General features: G+C 36.3%; 1 protein-coding gene across 1 annotated transcript; it reads left to right on the top strand.

The window, feature by feature from the left end:
• The first annotated feature begins 5,719 nt into the window (after positions 1-5,719).
• Positions 5,720-7,063, top strand: LOC149495520 (uncharacterized). The gene is made up of 3 exons (XM_089723187.1): positions 5,720-5,735; positions 6,078-6,319; positions 6,386-7,063. The coding sequence occupies exons 1-3, from the start codon at positions 5,720-5,722 to the stop codon at positions 7,061-7,063; spliced, it is 936 nt and encodes a 311-aa protein (XP_089579313.1).
• The last annotated feature ends 6,308 nt before the right edge of the window (positions 7,064-13,371 follow it).

Below are 13,371 nucleotides of genomic sequence, written 5' to 3'. Positions count from 1 at the left end.
TAAGTCCCAACCATCATGCATGTTTCTATTGCCAATCGCCGTTGCTATCAGTAAAAACCCAATTTTTTTCGTGTTTGTAGTTGGTGCAGGTGGCCTGAGACCGCTAAAATACTACAGTGTAATGCTCTCACGGAACGATGAAATGGGATGAGGATAAGGTGTTGGGTTTGGGTTCCCTTCCTATGTGGTAAAAGCCCATATTTTGAAGTCCACTAACTAATTATTGTTTTACAATTATGCCCCTCAACTAACAGCCATATTCCTAATATTTTTTGGCTCTCATTTGATCAACACACAACCAGAAATCGTGTGAGAAAAACAGAGGAGAGGAGAGGGTTTTTCTGCACAGCCCCATCCAGCACCAGCCACCGTGTTCTGGAGATTCTTGGAGTTTCAACCGTTGGATCGTTGTGATTTTTGGATATGTTTTTCTTTGCTCTTTGTTCTTGATTCTCACCGTAGGGATTTTCATTTAGAGGTTCAGAGATTGAGTTCTGGGTCTGAATCCGAAGCTGTCCTGTTCTGCTTCTAGCTCTGCATAGCTTCATCTTCTTCAGCGTTTTCGGCAGTCATCCTTTGTCGGATTGAGCTGATTTTTGGTGAGCTTGTTCCTGACATCCAACTCTTGATTCTGGCTGATCAGTTTAATTTTTGGATGAGTAGAACATTTTTAAATGTATTGAGAACAGCAGCTGTGTTTTGTGATCACTCTATTGTGTTCCCACACATTTATTTGTGGTTGTTTGTGGTATAGCTACATATTTTGATGGTTGTAGCTTGCTGTAAGTTGTAAGACAATATTTGTGATAGTGAACTTTATTTCCTTGGACCGGAGGAGAGGTCCCGTGGTTTTTATCCTTCACACCGGAGGAGTTTTCCACGTAAAAAGATTTGTGTTCATGTGGTGAATGTTATTTTTGATTGTGTATAATTTGGGACAGCTTGTGTTGCTTGAATTTGTTGCTCATTGTTACTCCTAATAGATTCATTCAAGTGGGGAAGTTTTTGTTGTGAGGTCAGATTTTGTGTTACTTCCCATCACAGTGGTATCAGAGCTGCAGTTATTTTGTTGATTGAGCATTTTTTGCTTGTTTGAATTATGGAGGTAAATATGAGTAAAATGATTTGTTTGGATGGCACAAACTATCACACTGGGAAAGGAAAGATGAAAGACCTTTTGTTTTTAAAGAAACTACATTTGCCTGTATTTGCTGCTAGTAAGCCTGTGTCTAAGTCTGATGAAGAATGGGAGTTTGAGCATCAGCAAGTATGTGGTTTTCTTAGGCAATGGGTTGAGGATAATGTATATAATCATATTGTTAATGATACAAATGCCAAAACTTTGTGGGAAAAGCTAGAATCTTTGTATGCTTCTAAAACTGGTAACAACAAGTTGTTCTTACTTAAGCAAGCCATACGCCTGCAGTACAAAGAAGGGAGCTCAGTACTTGACCATGTAAATGAATTTCAGGGTATCTTTGATCAGTTATCCAATATGGGTGTCAAGTTTGATGAGGACATTATGGGACTTTGGTTGTTGAATACACTTCCTGACTCTTGGGAAAACTTTAGGGTATCTTTGACAAATTCTGCTCCTGATGGTGTTGTAACTATGCAGTATGTGAAGAGTGGTGTTCTGAATGAAGAAGTAAGAAGGAGAACTCAGGGCGCTTCCACATCACAGTCAGATATTTTGGTTACTGAAAACAGGGGGAGAAGCAAGAGTAGAAGTCATGATCACAACAGTAGAAGCAAGAGTAGGAGTAAATCAAAGTCAAGGTATAAGAGCCTTGAATGTCATTATTGTGGTAAATCTGGGCATATCAAACGGTACTGTTACAAGTGGAAAAAGGATAACAAAACCAATAAAGGCAAGCAAGAAAAGAATGGCAATGATGAAAATGGTGATCGTGTCAGTGTTGCTACTTCAGTTGATTTGGCTGTTGTTCATGATGGAAGTATGATTAATGTTGCCAGCAATGAGGTTCTTTGGGTACTTGATAGTGGAGCTGCACACCATGTTGCTACAAAGAAAGAATTCTTCACATCTTACACTCCTGGTGATTTTAGAACTTTACGGATGGGAAATGGATCTGTATCCAAAGTAGTGGGCATTGGCAATGTAACTGTGGTGACCAACCTTGGTATGAAGTTGATACTTAAGAATGTTAAACATGCGCCAGATGTGAGGTTGAATTTGATATCCTGTGACGCTTTATATAATGATGGATATGGCACCAATTTGTTTAATCATGGCATTGTTTATAAAGGCTCTTTGGTTGTGGCTAAAGGGTTTAGAGGTTCAGGTTTGTATTGGCTACTGACTACTATCCCTACAGATCTTGTGAATGCAGTTGAAAATGATAGTTCAACAGAATTATGGCACAAGAGATTGAGTCACATCAGTGAAAAGGGTCTGAATATTCTAGCTAAGAAGAATTTGCTTTCTGGTTTGCAAGGTGGAGAGTTAGACACTTGTGAGCATTGTTTGGCTGGAAAACAGAAACGGGTCTCCTTTAAACATCATCCTCCTTCTAGAAAAGAAGAGTTGTTAGAGCTAGTACACTCAGATGTATGTGGTCCTTTGAAGGATAAGTCATTTGGTGGTGCACAGTACTTTGTGACTTTTATTGATGATCACTCAAGAAAGCTTTGGGTTCGTGTGTTAAAGTTAAAGGATCAGGTACTCGGTGCATTTAGAGAATTTCACACTTATGCTGAGAGAGAAACAGGTAAAAAGTTGAAATGTGTTCGTACTGATAATGGAGGTGAATATTGTGGGCCATTTGATTCTTATTGTCGAGAGCATGGTATCAGACATCAGAAGACACCTCCTAAGACTCCACAGTTGAATGGCTTGGCAGAAAGGATGAACAGAACCTTGATGGAGAGAGTTAGATGTACGCTTTCAGATGCAAAACTACCTAATTCTTTTTGGGGTGAGGCATTGTATGCAGTTGCACATGTCATCAATCTTACTCCTACCGTTCCTTTGAATAATGATGTTCCTGATAGTTTTTGGTATGGTAAGAAGCCTTCATATGATCATCTACGGGTATTTGGGTGCAAATGTTTTGTTCATGTTCCTAAAGATGAAAGGTCCAAGCTAGATCCCAAGACAAGACAGTGTATCTTCATTGGCTACGGTCAAGATGAGTTTGGCTATAGGTGTTATGATCCTATTGAGAAGAAAGTTTATAGAAGCCGTGATGTGGTCTTTATTGAAAATCAGACTATTGAAGATATTGGCAAAGTGGAGAAACCAAAACCTCAAAATAACAGCTTGGTTGATGTAGATCCAGTTCCGTCAGCTTCAACACCTACTGCAGTTGATGTTAGAAATCAGGTTGATCTTCAGGATAATACTGAAGAGGCAGATGAGGTTGATATTCCTATAGATGATGCAACTGATGATCAGTATGAGACACTTGAGGGACAACAAGAGGCTCCAGTCAGAAGGTCTACCAGAAATCATATTCCATCTACAAGGTATTCTCCTAATGAGTATGTATTGTTGACAGATGCAGATGAGCCAGAATGCTACCAAGAAGCTGTTGAGAGTGAGGAAAAGACAAAATGGATTATTGCTATGAAAGATGAAATGCAATCCTTATATGACAATGATACTTTTGAATTGGAGAAGCTTCCTAAAGATAGAAAAGCCTTGAAGAATAGGTGGATCTATAAGGTGAAGCATGAAGAGAATTCATCATCCCCTCGGTATAAAGCGAGATTAGTTGTCAAGGGCTTTAGTCAGAGAAAGGGGATTGATTTTGAAGAAATTTTCTCACCAGTGGTTAAGATGTCTTCCATCATGGTTATCTTGGGTTTAGCTGCTACACTTGATTTAGAGATTGAGCAGATGGATGTGAAAACTGCATTTCTTCATGGTGACTTAGAAGAGGAAATTTATATGGAGCAGCCTGAAGGTTTTGTGGTGAAGGGCAAAGAAAATTATGTTTGCAAGTTGAAAAAGAGCTTGTATGGTTTAAAACAAGCACCAAGGCAGTGGTATAAGAAGTTTGAGTCTGTTATGGTTCAACAAGGCTACAAAAAGACTACTTCTGATCATTGTGTTTTTGTGCAAAGTTTTTCTGACAGTGACTTTATCATTTTGCTGTTGTATGTTGATGATATACTTATTGTAGGTCCTAACTCCTCCAGAATTATGAATTTGAAGAAAGACTTGAGCAAGTCTTTTTCTATGAAGGATTTAGGCCCGGCAAAGCAGATTCTTGGCATAAAGGTCATTCGTGACAGAAGATGCAAGAAATTATGGCTTTCACAAGAGAAGTATATTGAGAAGGTACTACAACGGTTCAATATGGCTAAGGCTAAGGCTGTAAGTACACCTCTCCCTACATCTATTAGATTGAGTGTGAAGCAGTCTCCTTCCAATGAGCAAGAGAAAGAATTCATGCAAAAGGTTCCTTATGCATCTGCAGTAGGAAGTTTGATGTATGCTATGGTTTGTACTAGACCAGATATAGCTCATGCAGTTGGTACAGTTAGTAGATTTCTTTCTAATCCAGGTAAGGAGCATTGGAATGCAGTTAAATGGATATTGAGATATCTCCGTGGTACTTCAGGTTTGAAGTTGTGTTTTGGGTCTGAAAAGCTTATGCTTTGTGGTTACACTGATTCTGATATGGCTGGGGATATTGATTCTAGAAAGTCTACTTCTGGGTACTTGATTACATTTGCAGGGGGAGCTGTGGCATGGCAATCCAGGTTGCAAAAATGTATTGCTTTATCTACTACAGAGGCTGAGTTCATTGCAGCTACTGAAGCATGCAAGGAGTTGCTATGGATGAAAAAATTTGTGAATGAGCTTGGCTTTACTTAGGAAAGGTATGTTTTATTTTGCGATAGCCAGAGTGCTATTCATCTTGGTAAGAATCCAACTTTTCATGGTAGATCTAAACATATTGATGTGAGATATCATTGGATCCGTGATGTTTTGGATTCTAAGTCAATTGAGCTTGAGAAGATTCATACGGATGATAATGGTGCTGATATGTGCACAAAGTCTCTACCAAGAATGAAGTTTGAAATATGCCGTTTGAGTACCGGTTTGGGCACCTCTTCCACATAGTCGGGAAGGGGGAGAATTGTTGGGTTTGGGTTCCCTTCCTGTGTGGTAAAAGCCCATATTTTGAAGTCCACTAACTAATTATTATTTTACAATTATGCCCCTCAACTAACAGCCATATTCCTAATATTTTTTGGCTCTCATTTGATCGACACACAACCAGAAATCGTGTGAGAAAAACAGAGGAGAGGAGAGGGTTTTTCTGCACAGCCCCATCCAGCACCAGCCACCGTGTTCTAGAGATTCCTGGAGTTTCAACCGTTGGATCGTTGTGATTTTTGGATATGTTTTTCTTTGCTCTCTGTTCTTGATTCTCACCGTAGGGATTTTCATTTGGAGGTTCAGAGATTGAGTTCTGGGTCTGAATCCGAAGCTGTCCTGTTCTGCTTCTAGCTCTGCATAGCTTCATCTTCTTCAGCATTTTTGGCAGTCATCCTTTGTCGGATTGAGCTGATTTTTGGTGAGCTTGTTCCTAACATCCAACTCTTGATTCTGGCTGATCAGTTTAATTTTTGGATGAGTAGAACATTTTTAAATGTATTGAGAACAGCAGCTGTGTTTTGTGATCACTCTATTGTGTTCCCACACATTTATTTGTGGTTGTTTGTGGTATAGCTACATATTTTGATGGTTGTAGCTTGCTGTAAGTTGTAAGACAATATTTGTGATAGTGAACTTTATTTCCTTGGACCGGAGGAGAGGTCCCGTGGTTTTTATCCTTCACACCGGAGGAGTTTTCCACGTAAAAAGATTTGTGTTCATGTGGTGAATGTTATTTTTGATTGTGTATGATTTGGGACAGCTTGTGTTGCTTGAATTTGTTGCTCATTGTTACTCCTAATAGATTCATTCAAGTGGGGAAGTTTTTGTTGTGAGGTCAGATTTTGTGTTACTTCCCATTATAAGGAAGGAGAGAGAAAGATGAAGGTTTGATGATTTTAGTTTAAATAAGCGATATTTTTGTATTTTCAATATAAATTAACAGCACTTGCCTTGAGGGTGTTGGGAAGGGGTGCCAAGAGTATAGAGGGTGAGGGGTGGGGGAGTATATGGAAGTTGAATGTTGCACCAAAAGTCAGAGATTTCATTTGGCGAACTTTGCGTAACTTATTGCCTACTCGACAGAGATTGAGCAGAAGGGGTATGAATGTGGACACTGTATGCCCTTATTGTGATTTGGCGGAGGATGTTAATCATGCATTATTATTGTGCACAAAGGTGTTGGAGGTTTGGAAAGTGTGTAGGGTGGAGGAGGCTTTTACTAACTTTTCTTTTAAAAATCTTTATATGCAGGTCTTGAAGCAAAATAATTCCGAAAAGTTAGCTTTTATCTCTTATGTCGCATGGAGTGTGTGGGATGCTAGGAACAAATTTCTTTGGCAACAAAGGGAATGGAATCCTATGAATGTTAGTGCTACAGCTTCTATTCTTTTTCAAGACTTCAAGAATACCTTGGTAAAGCCGCAAATGCCTCTGGTACAAATTCCTCAGGTAGCACCTGCTATTACCGAGCTGGGAGAGTGGACTTGTCATGTGGATGCTGCTATTTTTTCTAATATACGATCAGCGGGTATAGGGGCTGTTTTTGAAGACAATGAAGGATGTTTTTTGCGCGCTATTTCCAGTTTCTATGAAGGTCAGCCATCTCCACTTATGGCGGAAAGTTTGGCTCTGCGCTTCACTTTACAGTTTATAGCTCAGCATATTCAGAGTGCAGGTACTATTCTAATAGATTCTCAATGTCTTTCTAATGCTCTTTCGTCCAAGATTAGAGATATGAGTGAGTTGGGTATTGTTATTTCTGATTGTATTTTGTTATTAGCCTCCATTCCATTAGTCCAGGTTCGTTGGATTAGAAGACACGATGATATAGGTGCTCATTGCTTAGCTAGAGCGTCCTATCGTTTTAATCGTGTTCATGTTTGGGATTCAGTGCCCGAATGTTTGATGTATTACTTTTCATTGAGATAATATATGATAATTCTTCTTTCAAAAAAAAATATATATATAAATTAAGAGCAAAAAATTTAAAAATTGACGAGAGGACTTAAGAGATCGATGAGATCAAATTTAGAGATGTAATCATGTATTTTGAAAAAAGCAATAATTGACTAGTGTATTTGACTATAATAGAGGGACATAATAGTAATTTTCTCTTTTTATTTTATATTTTAATTTGATATGACTAAATTATTAAAAATACTCTAAATTTTATGGATAGTTTTAATTATACTTTAGATTCAAATTTCTTTTCTTAGTATCCTGAATTTTAATTTTAATTACAATAACATTTTAATTACAAATTGTACCCAGTTTAATGAGTACAATATTATTTTTGTAAGATCCAATTTAACATTTTTTTCCCCAAATTAGACTTCTTCCCACCACCATTGCTTATAAAAAAAATAAATATTTATATTTATTTATATAATATTAAAATAAAAATAATCTATTCATCTTTAAAATAAAATACTTTTGTTTATTTATATAATATTGACAACAAATAATGATTCTCTAAAAATAAAACAAAATGACACCGTAATGAATAAAACATATTTTTATAAGAGACTTAACGTGAGTATAAACAAAATTTCATGCTTAAAAAATGACAAAACAAAAACCTAAACTAATATTTTAAGCTTATAATTAACAAAAATTTATTATTTTACTTGGCTTTTATGAATTTAAATTCCTAACCAATATTTATTAGGGTATTTAAACAGTAAATTTTTAATTAATCTGACCATAAGAGAGAGTATAGGTTCAATAAAAATAATATTTTATTCATTAAACTGGATACAATTTACAATTAGGGTGATATTGTAACTAAAATTGAAGTTTAAGATATTAGAAGAAGAAAGTTAGATTTATGATACAATTAAAACTATTCACAAAGTAAAAGTACTTTTAATAATTTAGCTTGTAAAAATGTTCAAAAAATTAAAATAAAAATAAAATTATGATTTCTTAATTAATATTAAAGGATAGAAGGTTTAAATTTAGGTATATGACTATGTAGTATATTAAGAAAGTGATTATCTTGAGTTTTCTATTAATTAGTTGATTTAAATATATATTACTATGATGGATTTTGAACGTTGAAGATTCAAATGTATAATAATTTTTCATCTGTTGTACATATTAATCTTGGAACTCTATAATTAAGAGTTCTCCCCTTTGGTAAGGGTTTAGATCGTCACTCCTCAAAAAGCCATGTAAGCAACTAAATTAAGTATTATCTCCATTTCATAATATTTGTCACATTTGAGAAAATAGTTTTTGTTTTAAAATATTTATCACATTTGCAGTTTTAAGAAGTAATAAATATTTTTTTTTCATGTACCCTTTTTATATAACCAATAGTTATTATTTCAATTTAATAGTTTTTTTTAAAGAATTATATTAAATTAAAGGCAATATAGACAATTTACTTAATAATTTATTGTAACTTATACAAATTTAATAATTTTTTTAAAAAACGTAAAATTTATGAAATAAAGGTAGTAATTTAGGATATTTTAAATGAATTAATAAATTTCTTAATATTATGTCACATCATCAAACATCATTCACTTTATATATATTTATACATATTTCTACTAAAATAAATTGAAAAAGCCAATAAAAATTAGGTACTGAAATAAGCTATGAAAAATGAAATAAATTTTTAATGAAAATTTCATAACAATTATTAATTAAAGACAGGCAACTCTGATGATAAATCAGTTAAAATTAGCAAATAAATCAAATCGAATCTATTTGATTTAATTATTTATATTAATCAATTTAATTTGATTTGTAATTTCAAATAAATTTATTTGAGTTTTGGTCTGAATTATTGGTTATGTGGCAAAAATCCCACATCGGGAAACTAGGATTAGAATAGGGAGCCTTTTGGCTATAAAAGGAGCCTAGCTCCTTAAGTTTAAAATCATTCCAAAACTTGTCTTCCAATTCTTAAGTGGATTAGACAAGTTTCTCTCCTCTCTCAATTTGTATATTTCTTTAGTGAAATATAAATTTGATAGTGTCCGAGGACGTAGGCAAAATTGGCCGAACCTCGTTAAATTTTGGTATTCTCTTTTATTTATTGCTTTTGTCTTTATTTATTTAATAGCTATTGTTGGGCAAAAATATTTTTGGTGGTTATTGTCTAATTAATTACTGTACTTACTAACTACACTAAGTAAATTCCCAGGTAAGTGGAGGAGTCACAAATGGTCTCACTTAAAATCCACTTGCCTAGACCAATTTACTTAGTGTAGTTAGTAAGTACAGTAATTCACAAATTGCTTTTGGTGGAAAAAGCTCAATTTCCACAACAATTGGTATCAGAGCCAAGGTTACTAAGTATTCACTGTGGTTGCAGCATAGTCTGATATGCCACATAAAAAAGGTTCCTTGGTTGTGTTCCGCATTTTGAAAATTGATTTTATAGCTATTAAATATTTAAAGTAGAAATGGCAGATGGAAAGAAAAATACCACACCTGCTACAACATCAACCTTCATAAGAAATGCTGTATCAAATGCAAGATTTACAGTGGAGATTTTCGATGGGACCGGTCATTTCGGAATGTGGCAAAGTGAAGTTCTAGACGCTCTCTTTCAGCAAGGTCTAGATGTTGCTATTGAAAAAGAGAAACCAAACTAGATGGAGGAGAGTGAATGAAAGACCATCAATCGTCTGGCATGTGGTACAATTCGGTCGTGTCTTTCTAGAGAGCAAAAATATGCTTTCTCGAAAGAAACTTCTGCAAACAAATTATGGAAGGCATTGGAGGAGAAATTTTTGAAGAAAAACAATCAGAATAAACTCTTCATGAAGAAGAAATTGTATCACTTTGATTATGTTCCTGGTACCACTATGAATGAACACATCACAAAATTTAATCAGTTGGTGGGTGATTTGTTTAATTTGGATGTGATATTTGAAGACGAAGATTTGGCAGTGTTGTTGCTAGCATCTCTTCCTGATGAATTTGAACATCTTACAACGACTCTAATTTATGGGAATAAAGATGTGACTTTCAGTGAAGTTTGTGCTGATCTTTATAGCCATGAACTGAGAAAGATAGAAAAGAAGGAAAAGGCAACTGAAGTAGAAGCTCTGGTAGTTGGAGGCCGTTCACGAAGCCAAAAGAAAGGGGGAAAGAAAAGTAGATCCCGTTCAAAAACCAGAGTTGAAAAAGATGAGTGTGCCTTTTGCCGTGAGAAAGGTCATTGGAAGAAAGATTGTCCAAAGCTAAAAGCCAAAGGCAAAGCTGTTATTAATTCAAACATAGCTGAGTGTGATGATGAAGACTCAGACTTCTCATTAGTTATCATGGCATCTATAGACAATTCATCAGCAAATTTGACAAGTTCTGGTGAGGTATGGCTGCTAGACTCTGCATGCAGTCATCATATGAGTCCCCACCGGGACTGGTTTTTTGACTTTAAAGAACTTGAAAATGAAGTTGTCTATACTGCAAATAATGTTCCTTGCTTCACAGAAGGGATTGGTTCAATCCATTTGAAGAATCATGATGGGTCAATCAGGATCCTGACTGATGTTCGATATGTACCGAGTTTGACAAAGAATCTCATTTCAGTGGGACCCTAGAATCAAAAGGACTCACTGTAATTGCGAAAGATAGAGTGATGAAAGTCATCTCTGGTGCACTTGTGGTGATGAAAGGAGTTCGGAGAAGGAATAATTTGTATTACTATCAGGGTAATACAATTATTGGATCGACAACAACAGTTGTTTCTAGTGATGACAAAGAATTGGAAACAACCAGATTGTGGCATAGGCATTTGGGACATGCAGGTGAAAAATCCTTGAAAAGATTGTCAGATCAGGGATTATTGAAAAATGTCAAAACCTGCAAGTTGGACTTCTGTGAGCATTGCACCAAAGGAAAGCAGACAAGAGTGAAATTTGGCACCGGAATCCATAATACCAAGGGTATTTTGGACTATGTTCACTCTGATGTATGGGGACCCTCTACAACAGCTTCTTTGAGTGGTAAACACTATTATGTGACCTTTGTTGATGATTTCTCTCGAAGGGTTTGGGTGTATACCTTGAAGTCAAAAGATGAAGTGCTTAAAGTTTTCCTTAAATGGAAAAAATTAGTGGAAACTCAGACTGGCAGACGCATCAAATGTCTCCGAACAGATAATGGAGGAGAGTATAAAAATGATGCTTTTGATAAAATCTGTGCAGATGAAGGTATTGTTCGGCACTTCACAGTTAGAAATACACCGCAGCAGAATGGGGTGGTAGAACGTATGAACCGAACGTTGCTGGAGAAAGTTCGGTGTATGTTGTCTAATGCTGGGTTAGACAAGAAATTTTGGGCTGAGGCTTTGTCATATGCGTGCCATCTCATTAATCGATTACCATCAACTGCTATTGGTGGCAAAACACCTATAGAGGTATGGTGTGGAGAACCTGCTAATGATTATGATTCCTTACGTGTATTTGGTTCCACTGCATATTATCATGTTAAGGAATCGAAGCTGGATCCAAGAGCTAAGAAAGCCATTTTCATGGGGATAAGCACCGGTGTTAAAGGCTATCGACTATGGTGCACAGAATCAAAGAAAATAATCTTTAGCAGAGATGTCACTTTTGATGAATCTACCATGTTAAAAAAGGTGACAGTAGAACAATCAGATGGTACTCCACAACAGGTGGAGGATACTCCCAAACAGGTGGAGTTTGATAGAAAAATCCCAATGGCAAGTACCGAACCTGCAGAAACTCCTGAGGTAGAAGGAGATTCAGATGAAGACGAGGTTCAACTCCAAGAACCTCCACAGCAACTTGAGTCAATTGCACTTGATAGGCCAAGGAGAGTTATAAGAAAGCCTGCTCGTTTTGATGATATGGTGGCCTATGCATCTCCAATTGCAGATGATAGCATTCCATCCACTTTCAATGAAGCTGTCAAAAGTTCAGAAGAAGTAAAGTGGAGAAAAGCTATGGAAGATGAAATGAAGTCCCTTTATAAGAATCAGATGTGGAACTTAGTTGATCCACCAAAGGGAAAGAAGGCAATAGGATGCAAATGGGTATATGCAAAGAAAGATGGATTTCCTGACAGAGACAGTGTTCATTATAAGGCAAGGTTGGTAGCTAAAGGCTACGCTCAGACGGAGAGAATTGATTATAATGAAGTATTTTCTCCAGTTGTAAAACATTCCTCCATTCGGATTTTGTTAGCCTTGGTAGCACAGTTTGATTTGGAACTAGTTCAATTGGATGTAAAAACTGCATTTTTACATGGAAATTTGGAAGAGGAAATCTATATGACTCAGCCAGAAGGATTCAAGGTTGTTGGAAAGGAAAATATGGTATGTAAACTTGAGAAATCACTTTACGGATTGAAGCAATCTCCGAGGCAGTGGTACAAGCGATTTGATAAGTTTATGCAAAGGCAAAAGTACACAAGAAGCAAATAAGATCATTGTGTGTATTTGCGCAAGCTACAAGATGGCTCTTTCATTTATCTTCTTTTGTATGTTGATGATATGCTGATAGCTTCAAAGAATAAACAAGAAATTGAGAATTTGAAGAATCAGTTGAATCAAGAATTTGAAATGAAAGATCTGGGCGAAGCAAAAAGGATTCTCGGCATCGAGATAACCAGAGATAGGAAATTGGGGAGACTTTGTCTGAATCAGAAGCAATATCTGAGAAAGATACTAAAGCGTTTTGGTATGGATGACAAAACCAAACCTGTTAGTACACCTCTTGCTCCTCATTTCAAACTCAGTGCAGCTCAATCGCCAAAAGACGATGCAGAACGGGAATACATGTTAAAAGTTCCCTATACAAATGCTGTAGGTAGCTTGATGTATGCTATGGTGTGTACTAGACCAGACATTTCACAGGCAGTTGGAGTTGTGAGCAGATACATGCATGATCCTGGCAAGGAGCATTGGCAAGCTGTGAAATGGATTCTGCGGTACCTTCAGAACACCGTGGATGTTGGATTGATTTTTGAGCAGGATAAGAATAGTGGTCAACGCATAGTCGGATACTGTGATTCTGATTATGCCGGTGATTTGGATAAACGTCGATCAACTACTGGTTATGTGTTTACTCTTGCGAAAGCACCAGTTAGTTGGAAGTCTACTTTACAGTCAATAGTAGCTTTGTCTACAACAGAGGCAGAGTATATGGCAGTTACAGAAGCTGTGAAGGAAGCAATTTGGCTTCAAGGATTGCTTGATGAATTGGGAATTAGGCAAAACAACATTGTTGTACATTGCGATAGCCAGAGTGCTA

Source organism: Jatropha curcas, chromosome 6, assembly GCF_041381405.1.
Source record: "Jatropha curcas cultivar XTBG-Jc1 chromosome 6, XTBG_Jcur_1.0, whole genome shotgun sequence".
Classification (NCBI taxonomy): domain Eukaryota; kingdom Viridiplantae; phylum Streptophyta; class Magnoliopsida; order Malpighiales; family Euphorbiaceae; genus Jatropha; species Jatropha curcas.
The sequence above is the reverse complement of the archived record's forward strand: the minus strand, read 5'-3'. Positions and strand labels throughout refer to the sequence as shown.